Source organism: Maylandia zebra, linkage group LG3 (genome assembly GCF_041146795.1).
Source record: "Maylandia zebra isolate NMK-2024a linkage group LG3, Mzebra_GT3a, whole genome shotgun sequence".
Taxonomy (NCBI): Eukaryota; Metazoa; Chordata; class Actinopteri; order Cichliformes; family Cichlidae; genus Maylandia; species Maylandia zebra.
Window position 1 is genome coordinate 12,495,563 of NC_135169.1, and position 14,120 is coordinate 12,509,682.

A 14,120-nucleotide genomic window follows, 5' to 3' on the forward strand; every position below is an offset into this window, starting at 1 on the left:
CTGATCTATTGAGGGAAAAGGCTTCGAGCATAGAAGGCCGCACGTGCTTACAAAACACTGATATCATGTTATTCTTTGTGATCTTTTCTTCAATTATGTCTTTAAGTTTAGTTTAAGTAGTGGCAGTTAATTAAACGACATTTATTAAAATATTAAATACCTGAGTCAGAACGTTACACGCGGATCACCTTAAGAGTCTGGGAAACTTTGTAGCTGCCTAACTTTTTTTTTTGAATGTTCTAGCTCCGTTGATTTGACACATTGGAATGTGTCAAAAAAGGGGGGGGGGAAGGTTGAGCTTTAACATCAAACAAGGAGTATTTGAAAAATTTTATAACTTCTTTTGTGTCTTTAATACCTTAGGAATGGTAAAACTTAAGCTAATAGCGGTCCGAGAAGTTTCTGGTCTTGTGTAGAGAATTAGTGAGAACCATAAGATCATAACGTCTATGTTTAAGCATTAATAATTGAAATGAACTGAATAGCGTTTAGAAGATTTGTTAATTTCTTTGTCTTTTGTTAAAAAGAGTGGTTTCAATAATTTTCAGACACACTTTGCAAATGTGCTTATAATGAGTTGGCACTTGGTCTTTTGAAGGTCATAAGCTTCGTTCGGCGTGATTGTCCGGACTGATATATTGCAGGTATTGACTTTGAGTGCAGAGGGCTAAATGCAAACACGCTTACACACACATAGGATATGATTAGAATAAGTCCCTGGGACATTCTGAATGTTTAGACCAATTCTGAATCACTAGAAGGTCAGTAGATAACAACATTAGATTATTAGGGTTAGGAAGAGAGGTGTTTTGGTTTTCTGTCTCTTACAGAGAAAGGAACAGACACCAGACGAGGTCACAGATATGCGAGGATCCTCCGCAGCAGAGACAGACACAGTGACTGCCGAGACATCAACTGGGTCCAAGGGTCATGGCGTTTGGGCTCCAGCTAGTCACCACAAAAGGATGGATCCCATAAACACAGCAATAACCATGAAGGGGTTGGCGGAAATCCGGGAACACCAGACCAACGAAGTTCGAGAGGCTTTTGGGCAAAAAGGGGAACACCTTCCTGTTCCTTTTTCTGGAGGATACACAGATCGTTGTTTGAAATCGGGGCAGAATAATCCCCTGATCTGTGCCACGACTGAAGGGTTGTCTAACCCCTGAGGTTGAAGAATGAAGAGCAGAGGATCACCCAACTGGACGACACTGGTAGCTGCAGCAATAAAATAAAGGCTAAAAGCTGTGGGAGACCTGGGGAGTGTCATCTGTACCCGCTATTGTTGGAATAATAGTTTTTCTTACATCTGAACTGCGCAAACACAGAGGTCATCCCACATATGGTTCGCCCCTCAGGGGGACAAAGGACCTCAGGAGTGAGAAGAGATGAACCCGGCCACACTGAATTGAAGGGTGTTGGTGAGGTCATTATTCTAATGACCTCATCAAGGGGAATTGTTAGATTCTAATATTATTTTATGCCATGTTAGACCCCTAATTAAAGATTGTGAATTATTATGTAGTTTTAGTTTGCATTATTCTCCTGAATTAGAAGAAGCTGATAACTATTGCATTAGTTAAACTGATGTGCATTATATTAAACTGTTGATTTATTGTGAATGAATGATATTGTTTTATGATGCATTATACTGCTGAGTTATAAGAAATACTGTTTGCAGAAAGTCATCGCCTTATTTGTCTGATTAGAAGAGAACAGAATATACTGGAGTTTTCTGCCCCATCTCAGCAGGAGCAGATAAACGGGGAGCCAAGGTCGTAGCTTAGGCGCTGTGTGAGAGAAGGCATGTGAATGTTTATGCTTTGTATGATAAGGTGGAGGCACCAGAGGCTATAAAAGTTTGAGCAATGCTCCACCATTTTGAGATTTTGAGGCTGTCTGCATCAGTGTCCATCTCCCACGTGTGTGATCATTAAAAATCATCGTTTGACTCAACCCGACCGGACCAGTGTTGTTATTGTGGTTTTTCTCTTGTCTCCATCCCCAATATTTTGAACCTTAACAATATCTACAGAGTAAAACCAAACTCCCTCTGCCTGCAAGCAGACACTTCTGGAACTAATTAAAGGTGTTTTTAACCCCTGATGTAACCTGTCTGTGCTCCGTCTCTCACCCTAAGACATCTGGAAGAGGTGTTGCCTTGTAGGTAGCTATAACTGTTATAATTGTATTAATAGCGAAAGACATTGTTTTTAGCGTCCTGTAACCACACAGTGGTCTGATGAGTCTCAGTTTCTGCTCCAACATTCAGATGGTAGGGACAGAATTTGGCAGAACCAAATCAATCAAATCAAATTAATTTCACTTTGATCTCCAAACAAACTACAGTGATTTCCATGTTTCCTTGTTTAGGCTGTGGGACTGTAACCTCTAAGGTTTACATGTTTCCAGTTTAAACTTTCAGAGCCTCAGAAATCAACAGCAGCACTGAGACTGGACTCAATGATAAAATAGTTAACAGGAATAAAAATGTTTATTTTACTGCTCTGTGTGCTACATCATCAGATTAATGAGTTTCTACAGCATTCATATCTTATCCTTTTTTACAACAGTGTTACATTTTAATGTTTTAAGTTTGATATTATTTAAAGATTTTTAATCACTATTTAATAATATCTCTGCAGCAGGTGGCACTATGTGTCCCTCCAAACTATCAAAGCGCAGCTGATTCACAGAAACAGGATTCAGCTTCGAGAGCAGAGTCCTGCAAATGTGCCGACTATGTAGCCTTTTCATTGGGACAGAGAGGGGGAGGGACTTTCACCCACCCAACACATGCTATCGTGTATCCTCTAAGGTCCTGACTGCACGCTGTTTGAAGTTGATGATGTCAGCGTCTGCTGAATGTTCATTGGTTGGCAAGTGTAGTGAAATACAGCAGGAAAGGAAGAAGCACAAAAAACACTTCAAAGGTCAACAATGCACACATGAGAGAGCGTAAATCTGGCGTGCGATGGCTCCTTTATGCATCAAATTGTGCCTCAGCTGGAGGAAGCCAAGACAACACTATGGATATCAACACTGATGCAAATGAGTATCTTCATTCTGTTTTAGTATTGATTAACAACACAGTGTAGATATCTAACCCTACTCTAGATCTAATCTCTATGATAATAAAACTACTCTGATATTTTCTGTCTCTGACATTTCACTGCAGATGTTTGAGTTTCTAAAATCTGATTGTCTTTTGTTAACATTAAAAAGTAAAAATAAAAGTCTAATTATTTATTGAGCATCAAAAAGGAGAGAAAAATAACCATGTCTCAGCATCAGCATTAACGTAGAAGAGAGTAATGAAGTAAAGATAAAACATCATTAGGATCAAACTGACGGAAAATCAAACAAAACAAACTAAATTAGGACATTAGTTTTAAGAGTTTAAGAGTATTTTTCTGTCTCTGTGCATAAAAAGTACGTTTGACACATGAGAAAACATTTTTAAACTTATAGTTATAAAAAATGTTATAAAAGTTTAATTTAAAATGTATTAATATATGACCTTAAAGACAATGACAATGAGTCAAGTGCAACAAGCAGCGATGTATCCAACATGATACTCAGACTAAACTGAACCAAGGAACCAGCCAACATTTGTCTGTAACTTTCATAAACATCACAAATATGCTTTGTTCAAACTCTCACATAAACACTTCAAACCAGTGATACACTCTAATTCTCACACATGAGAAACACTTTCATTAATCAGTGCCATTCAAACAATGTCACAAATGTACTTACACAATAACCCCGTCATGCAGAGCAAAGAGTGCCCCATCCTCACATCCAGCCCTGCTGCACTCTGATCCTCAGCTGATCTCAAACACTTTGACTTTACATCAATAATAAAAAGAGAAGCTGCATTTAATACAGATAAGACCAGAGTGTTTCTTCTGACTGTGGCCTCTCTGTGCTTCCTTTCCTTTTATACAAACCTCAAACAGCTCCTGTAGCTTTGACCACAGCAGTCATGTGACGTGTTCACATTTCCTGTCCACTGCAAACATGCAGGCTTGCTTCTTGTGTTTTATTCCTATCTTCTGTTGTTTCAGGTCAGGGGACATATTTACCAGCTCATAATTATATTTTATTCTCAGAGACTTTTATATGATTTGTGCAGTGTCGTGTCGTGACTAGAGATGGGTATCGTTTAGGTTTTATCCGATACCGGTGCCAAACCGGTACTTTTGAAACGGTGCTGGTGCTTAAACGGTGCTCGAACCAGTGCTTAAAGAATGGAAAAACACAAACTTTGTCCAAAAACCTCTCATGTTTAGCTAGTTTTTTTGCAAAAAGATAACAATGTTAGCCTTTTCTGCAGCTATGGGGCATATATTGTATCACTCTTGGCTGGAAGCAGTGCTTAAACAATGGAAAAAACACAAACTTTGTCCAAAAACCTCTCATGTTTAGCTGTTTCCCACTTTTTCTTTGGTCATTTTAGCCTTTTTGGCCAGGGTGAAGGGAGTATCTGCCATCAAACAAGAAGACAGCCGCATGTAACTACGACGGCGTTTGCTAGTTCACCTTACATGCATTAATGTAATAACGTGGTTAGCCTACTCAACGTAAATTACACACGAACAACATTAAGCTACTCACGCAGAGAAGAACGGCTGCTGCTGCCATCATCATCCTCATCATTTCTGCTACACTGGCAGGGCTAGGGGCCAGGACTCTCCTCTTCGGGTTCTTGCGGGATGTTACTAACTCCGGTCCGATGACAGGCATCACACCCCTAGTAGGTACGGTGCATTTCTCGGCTTTAAAAAAAACGCTATGCGTCGTCAGGTGTTTCATCAGATTCAAGGTGTTACCTCCTTTGCACAGTATCACCTTAAAGCACTTCTTGCAGGCTGCTGAGTTTGCATCTTTGGCTGTGAAGTACAGCCAGACTTTTGACCGCTTCGCCTTGGGCATTTTTAATCTGTAGCTCTGCTCTAAAAGAACGTACGTACCTGGGCCCGCGTACTATCCTTGGAAAGGTAAAATGATTGGCTAGAATCTGAAGTGTATCACATCTCAGGAAAAAAAAGCACCGAAATAAAGCACCGAAATGTGCGCTGCTTTTCGGTCTGTTTATGTCAGAACCGGTGCCATGATAACACCGGATACCGGTACCTATCTTGAACCTTGAATTGGTCACATGATAGGGTGAGGCAAGGTCTCTCCTGAAATCTCTGGTTATAATTCCTGAATAAGTCGAAGTTGCCATTCACAATTTTTTTTTGTGGAACGCTTCCTCAACTCAGATCTCCCACTCTGAAAGTCTGAGCAGACCAGCGTACTCTGAGTTAACGATCCAAGATGGCGGCACTGAACATAAACAGGAGTAAAACTGTTATGGTTCGAGGTCGTTTGACCCAGCAGTTTGAGTTTTTTGTGTTTTTGTGATTTCTTTGTGTTGTGATCTTTTAGTTTTCTATTAGTTAGTATTGAGGTTAGACCTGGTTTTGCATCCAAGTTTAGTCATATTTCTGATCGATGTTTTCTTGTCGCTGTGTCATTCCCTGTTTCCTGTCTGAGTCATGAACTCTGTGTTTGTTCCTTAGTCATGTCCGTGTCTCGTCTCCTTGTTCCCTTGCCACGTTCCCCTCGTACTTCCATGTCGCCTCTGTCAGTCTTGTATGTCCACGTGTGTTGTGTCCAGTCATGTTGCTGTTTTCACCTCCCATTTCTGCTTCTATGTCCCCATGTCTATTTCTTCCCCGGTTCAGGTGTCTTTTTCCGTTTTGTCTGTTTTATTTTGACAGTATCACGTCCTGTGTTTGGTTTGTCTTCCTCGTGCGTCATTATGTTTATTGCAGTTGTGTTTCCCGTGTGTTCCACTTCCTTCGTCAGCCTCTTGTGTATTTTTGGTGTGAGTTTTCATTTGTTCGTTGGCAGGTCATCTTTTCACCATGTGCCATGTTTCTGTTCAGTCAAGTCTCAGGTATTCATGTCCATGTTAGCCACATTCAGGTTTCATGTTCACTGTGTCTAGTGTTAGTTTTCCCCAGTTTAGTTTACTGTTAACATCGTCCTAGTTTCTGTTTGCTTTTGTTTATATTGTTGATCCAGCCTAAAGTAAACGGCTTGTTTTTTGTTAAGTTCATTCCTGTCTCAACCGTCTGCTTTTGGGCTCGCGCCACTCTCCAGTCATCTGGCCACAACAAAGTCTGTACTGCCACTGTGGTGTATTTTTGACTCACTAAAAAAGCCGTGATTAGGTTTGAGCACCAATTAGTCAAAAAAACAAGTATTATGCTGCACTGCTATTCATACCTGCGTGGCTCTAATTTACCAAGAACCAAAACAAATACTGTTTCCTAGCTTTTTCTGCAACATGCTAACTCGAGAGTGACGTCACTCCCAATTTCCAACATCCGAGTTCAGAGGTGTCTTCAATGCAGCATAATGACCCAAACCTTTATTCACACCTTGGCTCATGTGATGACACACATGATTAGTATTGGGTCTACGAACCTTTTTAAGAGACAACTCCCACTAAGGTTAAAATACTCTGGAGTCTCCACTGTTTGCCTCTAGAAGTGAAGAAGCCTCTTAGATGAGAGGTGACACGTCTTAAAGAAACTTAAAGAAGTTTAGTCACTTTCTTTCCAAACTCCTTAGACTACCATGAGATGGATGACTGAGAACCTACACAGACATTAAACATTAAGAAGGTTGCAGGTTTTAATCCACCAGCTGAGGATTTTTGTGTGGAGTTTGCATGTTCTCCCTCTACCTGTCTGGGTTCTCTCCAGGTACTCTGGCTTCCTCACACAGTCAAAAGTCATATATTATTATGTTAACTGGTGATTCAGGTGATTGCAACTAGGTATAGATGCGAACATGAATGGTGGTCTGTCTCTCCATAACCTGTCTAAGTGGAACTCATCTTTCACACTATAAAAGTTATTATAGGCTCCGCCCACATTAGTCCAAAAAGACAACAGAGCAGTGAATGCTTTAAGGTGTGGTAACTTTGTGATCGGCTAGTCCCCTCCATATGTGTCACGGATTGCCGGGGCAAGCCGTGTGGAATGTAGGAAGGACCCAAAAGGCAGCAGCTCTGGTGCAGGTGAGTGTTTATATACAGGGGTGGGTAAGTACAAACAGCGGTGGCGACAAAACATGAAACTGGAAACCTAAACTGGGTAAACTAATAAGACAAACCAGAACGAGGATGCAGGGAGGTCCGGAGAAATACATACGGGAAGACGCAGGGAGACCAAGGGGAAACAACACAGATGAACCAGCAATTACTAAGACAGAAAATACAACTTAAATACACTCAGAGAACACAGGGAGATTACACACAGGTGGGAGACACAGCTGGGAGTGATAAACATGACGAGACTAGGGAGGCAAACTGAAAACACTCACATAAGACGCAGACCTTCACAATAAAACAGGAACTTGCACATGAAAGGACACAAACTAAGAAACGCGGACTAGATACAGGAACACACGGGCAGAACAGAGTAAACACTAACCAGAGGAAGAACAGAACCAAAATCGCGAAGAGAAAACACAAAACGCTGGGTCAAAAGGACCCAGGATCATGACAATATGAGCATGCAGTATACCTCAGTTTATCACTCAAAAAAACAAGACAGTGGCCATTGTCAATATACAGTCTATAAAATCAATCTAAGTTAAAGCCTGCAAACACAGCCTCCATCCTTAATCCTGTCAAACACTTTCTTACAAAGGTTATAATTAAGGTTTGGTGCAGTATCATCTACACATACAAACATGTTGACATCCGGGTTTTTTTAGATTGTTTAACAGCAGGTTTGTTTCTTCTTCCCATCACTTTTGTGTTTGAAAGGTAAAATACATTAACATATATGTTAATATATTATATTAACATATATTAACATATATATATAAACATGTCTGTATATGATGTTGTGGACAGAGAGAGTGATGGATGATTTTATGTATGTCAGAGATAAATGAACATTTACAGCACGTCCATGCAGAGACTCTTAAAGACGTGAGCGTGAGAAACAAGCTTTTCACCGTTTCTCTTGATGCCCACATGCTTTATTTATTCTTTAGTCCAGCATGTGTCATCACCACAATAAAGCTACTTTTAAACTGTTTTCACACATTGTCATACCTGCACATTTCCACTCGGCTGTGTTGACTTTAAAGAAAATAAACCGCAGGCTTCATTTCCTCTTATGAGGTATCTGACTTGCAGCAGATAAAAATAAACCTGTTGGAGAAAAGACTTAACCAACAACTATCTCTTACACATGTAGGCATCAAAGTCTGTTCAGAGGAAGAAAGACGTTATTCTGTATTGTCTTATTTACAGTTTGATCTTTTAGTTTTACTGCTTATTGCTTCTTAAATAAAACAGATCACTATATTAATTTAAAAAAAGATTTGCATTTATCAAAATAGTCTACAGTTTTCTCCACTCTGTACGAGTGCAATGTATGGTGTCCAAACAACCAAGTTAACCAGCAGAGTATGAGGAGGAAGCAGAGGGGCGGGGATCAGGAAGGTCAGGTGGTTATCAGGAGGATAGAAAAGAGCAAAAGGGTTGGGTATCATTTCTGGATTTCCATCATAAAAAAAATGTCCACCAGAAAAAGTCTCAACACGATGTAAGACAATGTCACACCAACAGGGGGCACTATAATCTGAACCTTAAAGCCATGTCTGCTGATTCAGAGCTTGAAAACAACGTTTAAATAAAGGAGATGAAAGAAAATAAAATTACTAAAATACACAAAAGGTAAGATTGTGTTAAAGCTGCATGTTGGCCATGACTTGTTATGGACCTGAAACAAAAAACAGAACACATACAACTGAAAAACTGACAAAGACTTAAAGGTGCTGAAGATGTGGGGCTGCTGTCTGATGAGATGTGTGTTGCAATAACCTGTCAAAACACGGATCAGTACAAATGATTAAACTTGTGATGGTGCTTTGTACACAGTTTATTTAACATGTGTCGCAACGTTAGAAATTATGAATCACTTTCAGCCAATAATCAATAAGAAACGTTTCACCCTTTCTGTAGCCACACAACAACAGAACGAGGATAATTAGCATGAATCCATGTTGTTCATGTTGTTTCTGACTCAGTCGATGTCACAGCTGCTCACTGATTCTGTTCTGTTGCTGCTGCTCTCCCTGATTCAGGTTTTACATGTTTGCATGTCACAGCAGAGAGTGGACAGTGCAAAGTTAATTAGCAATTAGAGAACACTGGAAAACAATAAGAATAATATACTGTACACAACTGTACAGAATTGAATAGAATAAAATAATATAAAATGTATAATAGGATAAAAATAGAATACAAATGCTATATACAACTGAGTAAAAATATAACTTTGTCAGAAAACAGTATTGCACTTAGTCTTAATGCACATGTGTGTGTTTGATCAGCTGCAAAAGTCTTTGTTGTGGAGTCTGACAGCAGTGGGGAGGAAAGACCTGCGAAATCTCTCCATCCCACACCGTGGGTGCTGCAGCCTGCCACTGAAGGAGCTGCTCAGTGCTGTCAGAGTCTCCTGCATGGGGAGGTAGCAATGAATTGAAAATAGAATAACTAGGCTTTCTGATGTGGAGAATAGAATAGATAATGCAGAGCATATTCAGGTAATGCCACCAGGCGGCACCCTGGTAACTGTTATTGATGCATTTACATACACATGTATAATAACTTGCATCTTGACAGTTACAGGATAGAAATACAGATACTCAGAGTTGCACTGATGACCTCTTTGTTTTCTCTTTCAGACAAAAAGAAAATAGAAGAAATAAAAACAGTCACCAGTGTAGTTATAGTTGTTCACCTACTTTATAGGACAAGGTCATGATTGCTAGTGAAGAGAGAAAACCATCTACAGCACATACTGAGGTGTTAGAGCATATGACCAGCAGTGTTTATCACCATCATGCTGACTTCAGGGGAAAACACTGAGCTAGCTCAACCCAGCTGGTTTAGTTTACCTGACTGAGCAGGAGCCTGACCTGTACCTCCACCTTACTGTGACTAAATGTTTGTGTTTGTGTCATATTTTTAAATTCTTGTGCGATCAGTTAATGATCAAAAGGGAGCGTAATGGAAAGGTTTAATCCTTCTACTTCTTTCAGTCATGCTGACCATGGTTGATGCAGAGCTTTAGTTCTCTGTGATGTTCTGTCTCCATCTTTCATATGAGATTCATCACATGTACAAGTTATCTTTTCCTTTAACTGCATCCTGTGACAGCAGCACACAGAGAGCTTCTCTCTGTAAATGTTCTACTTCAGTCCTCTGTGTCAGATACATGCAGACTGCTGTCATGCTCTGAACTGTTAGTGACCGCTTTGCAAATAATACTCACATCTGTTTATTTCAGGTTTCCATGACAACACCATTACAAACTGTTTAAGTGGTTGTTTTGTTACTTTGTGAATAATCTCATACAGGAAACAAAAATCAAAGATAAAATGTTCAAATGTGAAAAGATTTTATTTCTCCTTCAAACTACAAAAGCACAGAATGATCAGAAACAATAATATACATATATGCACGTTTAATAAGAAATAATTCTTATTTATATAATGTACGAGATCTTTAGACAAACACAGTTAAAGTATTTGTTGGTGCCCATATCAGTATTTACTTGTGAAACACTGCAAACACTGACTTTAAGTTGTGCTGTCAGATACTAAAGATCACATATTTCACACTTTGTTCTCACTGCTGTTGGAACATGTTAGATACATTCAAGGTTTATTACAAAATCTTTATACAAATAACTGAATATAAAGAGCACGAATACACCTACATTTGTTTTATGCTATAAGAGAGCAATATGTCTGATATTATGATGTAATATTGTAACTGTACATAAAGCTGAGCATGTCTGATATTTGGGCAGCAGAGGAGCAAGAGTGGCTTCATAAAAAGCTTCTTCTTGGCTTCGCTGCTACAGCTCTCCTCACTGACCTGTAAGACAAGCACAAAGAGACAAAGTGATTTCCAACATGTAAAGATATTATGAGCTGAAGACATTTAATAATGTGAAGAATAAATCAGCCTGCATGGCAGCAGAATTACTGAGAGAGCTTCCTGATGTGACTTCAGAATAAACTGCTGCATCAGCTGCAGGACTTGATTTTCCTGTGAATGAAGAGAAGATCATTGAAAACAATAATATCATTAACCAGGAGGAAACTGGATGTGTCCACTAATGCAAAGATAGAACTAGATTTTATTAACCAAGTAATTAGTACGCATGAAGCCCTAAATACAAATATTAATATAAACAGATTTACATTTTAAGAGCAGATAAACATGATGAACAATATTCAGTGGAGATGATGGCAGACTTTGCTCACCTTTGTTTTTCTTGGCTTTTTCTTTTTTGGGCTGTTTGACCTCAGCATACATCAGACTGTCCTCTAAAAGAGACGTCAGAGCTCAGCACACATTTGTTCAGCACAGATATGATACAAACATGTTGGATACACATGAATTTAAACTTTTTACAACTACAGGGAAAGAAATCTAAGTAAAAATCATTTGTTGCCTGTGACACTTCAGCTTTGCATGTGTGTGTTTTGTGATTGAGGTCTGGGTCAGAATCTGTGGATGCTGTGATTCAGTAAAGCTGAAACACTGATTAGTAAGTGAATAACTAAACTCCATGTTGACCTATAATTACCTGCAATATAATGATGTGATGACACGTTCAAGTACAAACACTGAATGAGACTGTTGTGACTGTACCTGCAGCTCCCGTCTTCACCTCAGAGTAAACAGCACTCTGCTCTGGTTTATGATGCTTCCCTGTTAAGATGATCGAATCCACAAAAGAAAAACATTTAATACATTTTTAAACGTTTCAAAAACTTTCCAGGCTTTTCTTCTACATTGTATGTTTTGTGTACTCACACTTATTTCCAAAGTTTTCCAGTTCAATATTAGAGTAAATGACATCTGGGGGTTTATCTGCACCTGAAATGTTCATATTTTAGTTACACAATTGTAAACCAATGACATGGTGCCAGTTTCCTTAAATTAAAAGACTGTTTCATCTCTAGCTGCTCTGTGCTTTTCACATGATGTCCTGCACCAGTGTTTCAGTGGCTCACACATGAAAACCAACATGACACATTTTTCAAAGATAAATGAAAAAACAGAAAAACCTTTTACAGAGTTTCATTAGTTGTGTTTAAATCAACAACAGGACTATCAGATATTTTCAGAGCATGAACCCATCATGGTGTTACTGTTTCTGTTGTTCTGATATGAAACAACAACATTTGTGGATTCTTTCAGTCGAGTTAAAGATACAATCAAGTTGTAAAATCCTGTTTGTTTCTGATCTTTTGTGCATGTAGTCAGTTGGTTATTTGGATGAAACTGAACCTAAGAAAGGTTCCTGTCAATGGAGATGAATGAAGAGTCAATATTAATAATGATAATAAAGATCGGTTTAAGTGCTGACCACTTACTCGAGGTCTCAGTGTCAGTCATTTCCTGTTTTATTTTCCCCTGTATCTTGTGTCATTCTGTTAACATGTTTTCCATTAGTAACTAAAACACAGTTTTCAGGGTTTTCCATCAGATCCAGTAGTACCATTTTAGTATTTACTCAGCCGGAGTTCCAAGTGATCCGAGGTGATCCCAAAATGTTACGTCAATAGCGTACATGCCGATTGACTGGTCAGTGGCATCACTCGATGAGTTATGAGAGCGTCTTGTTGATAAAATAAAAAAGCCATTTTTGAAACCCGGCAACCCAGAAATGGCTACACAAGCAACACCGTGGCCCCCGAGTCTATAGAAAGATGACCGAGCAGCAGGTATATCATTACCGTGATGTTCACCTTTGTTGAATCATTTGTGACAAATACTAATTAAGTCATGGGGTGCTCGACCACGTCACTATGACGATGACCACACACATTAGGTGGTACTTGAGCGTGATGGAAAACCAGTCGATCTGAGTAATTATTAATGGAAAAGAGGCTTTAGTTAGTTAGTTAACACCTGTTACTCATCATCTCATTATCATGTGTTTTATAAACTGCCTCAGTTTTCCTTTGCTTTGTCACATCTTTCCTCATAGTTTGTTTTCCTAAGAATTGTAGAAATGTGGTTTCCAACTTTTATTTAAATTTGGATTTGTACTGAGTTTAATTTCTACAATAAAGTCATCATTTAGTTTAGTAACCCTGAAAGATTCCTAATGTAATATGAATAATAATAAAAATAGAAAAGAGGCTCTTACACTTGGACTGTCTGCAGCGACACAACAAGAGCAGGAGAATAATAATGAGAGAGACTCCACAAACCAGTCCAACCATCAACCACACAGGAGATGAAGAGCTGTCAGCTCCTGACACAGTTACTGTGACACAAAACAGAAATTAATTATTAATAAATTATAATCTTATAAACAAATGCATTTATAAAATAGAGCCAAGTGACTTTGAGACTTAAATCAGACAATCTAATGTTCCTTCTCAGTCATTGGTTTATAAAACTCCATCAGATGTTTTGATCCTGCTCACCTTTAACTGACATCCAGCTCTGTGCTGACTCTCTTCCTGAGTACTGACACTTGTAGAAACCTTCATCAGACTTTGACACTGCAGAGATCTTCAGCTCCCCTCGGGGATCATTTTGAATAAGTTTGTCATTGTGATAGAAAAACACATTGGAAAGTATTTTTTGTGTTCTCAAACTGCAGCTCAGACTAACAGAAGCTCCCTCAGTCACAGGATGAACAGGACTCACCAGGATAGGACCATTACCATCATCTGTGACACAATCACACACAATTGTTTCAGTCACATCAGCTGGTGCACACTTTGAGAAAAACCTAACAAACAATAATAAGAACAGATTGTACAGATTCTCATCATGAAGATCTGATCTTGTGTGTTTAAAAACTGCTATTTCTCCAGATAAAATTACTTCACATACAGCAAAGCTGGGACAAATGTTCATGTCACGTCTAAATCATTCAAATCCAAGAAGTAAATGTATAATAACATACTCTGTACAGCGATGTTGACTGCACTGCTGAACTCTCCTGATCCAGACTCACACCAGTACACTGCAGTATCTGACTTTGATGTGTTGATGTCAC

The 14,120-nt window shown here is 39.0% G+C and overlaps 1 protein-coding gene across 1 annotated transcript; it reads right to left on the reverse strand.

Annotated features, from left to right (window-relative positions):
• Window positions 1-10,815: 10,815 nt before the first annotated feature.
• Window positions 10,816-13,782, reverse strand: LOC105941406 (uncharacterized). The gene is made up of 6 exons (XM_076879610.1): window positions 13,540-13,782; window positions 13,257-13,376; window positions 11,915-11,977; window positions 11,750-11,809; window positions 11,359-11,421; window positions 10,816-11,140 (listed from the first exon to the last, which is right to left on the reverse strand). The coding sequence occupies exons 1-6, from the start codon at window positions 13,550-13,552 to the stop codon at window positions 11,016-11,018; spliced, it is 444 nt and encodes a 147-aa protein (XP_076735725.1). The 5' UTR covers window positions 13,553-13,782; the 3' UTR covers window positions 10,816-11,015.
• Between the last annotated feature and the right edge of the window lie 338 nt (window positions 13,783-14,120).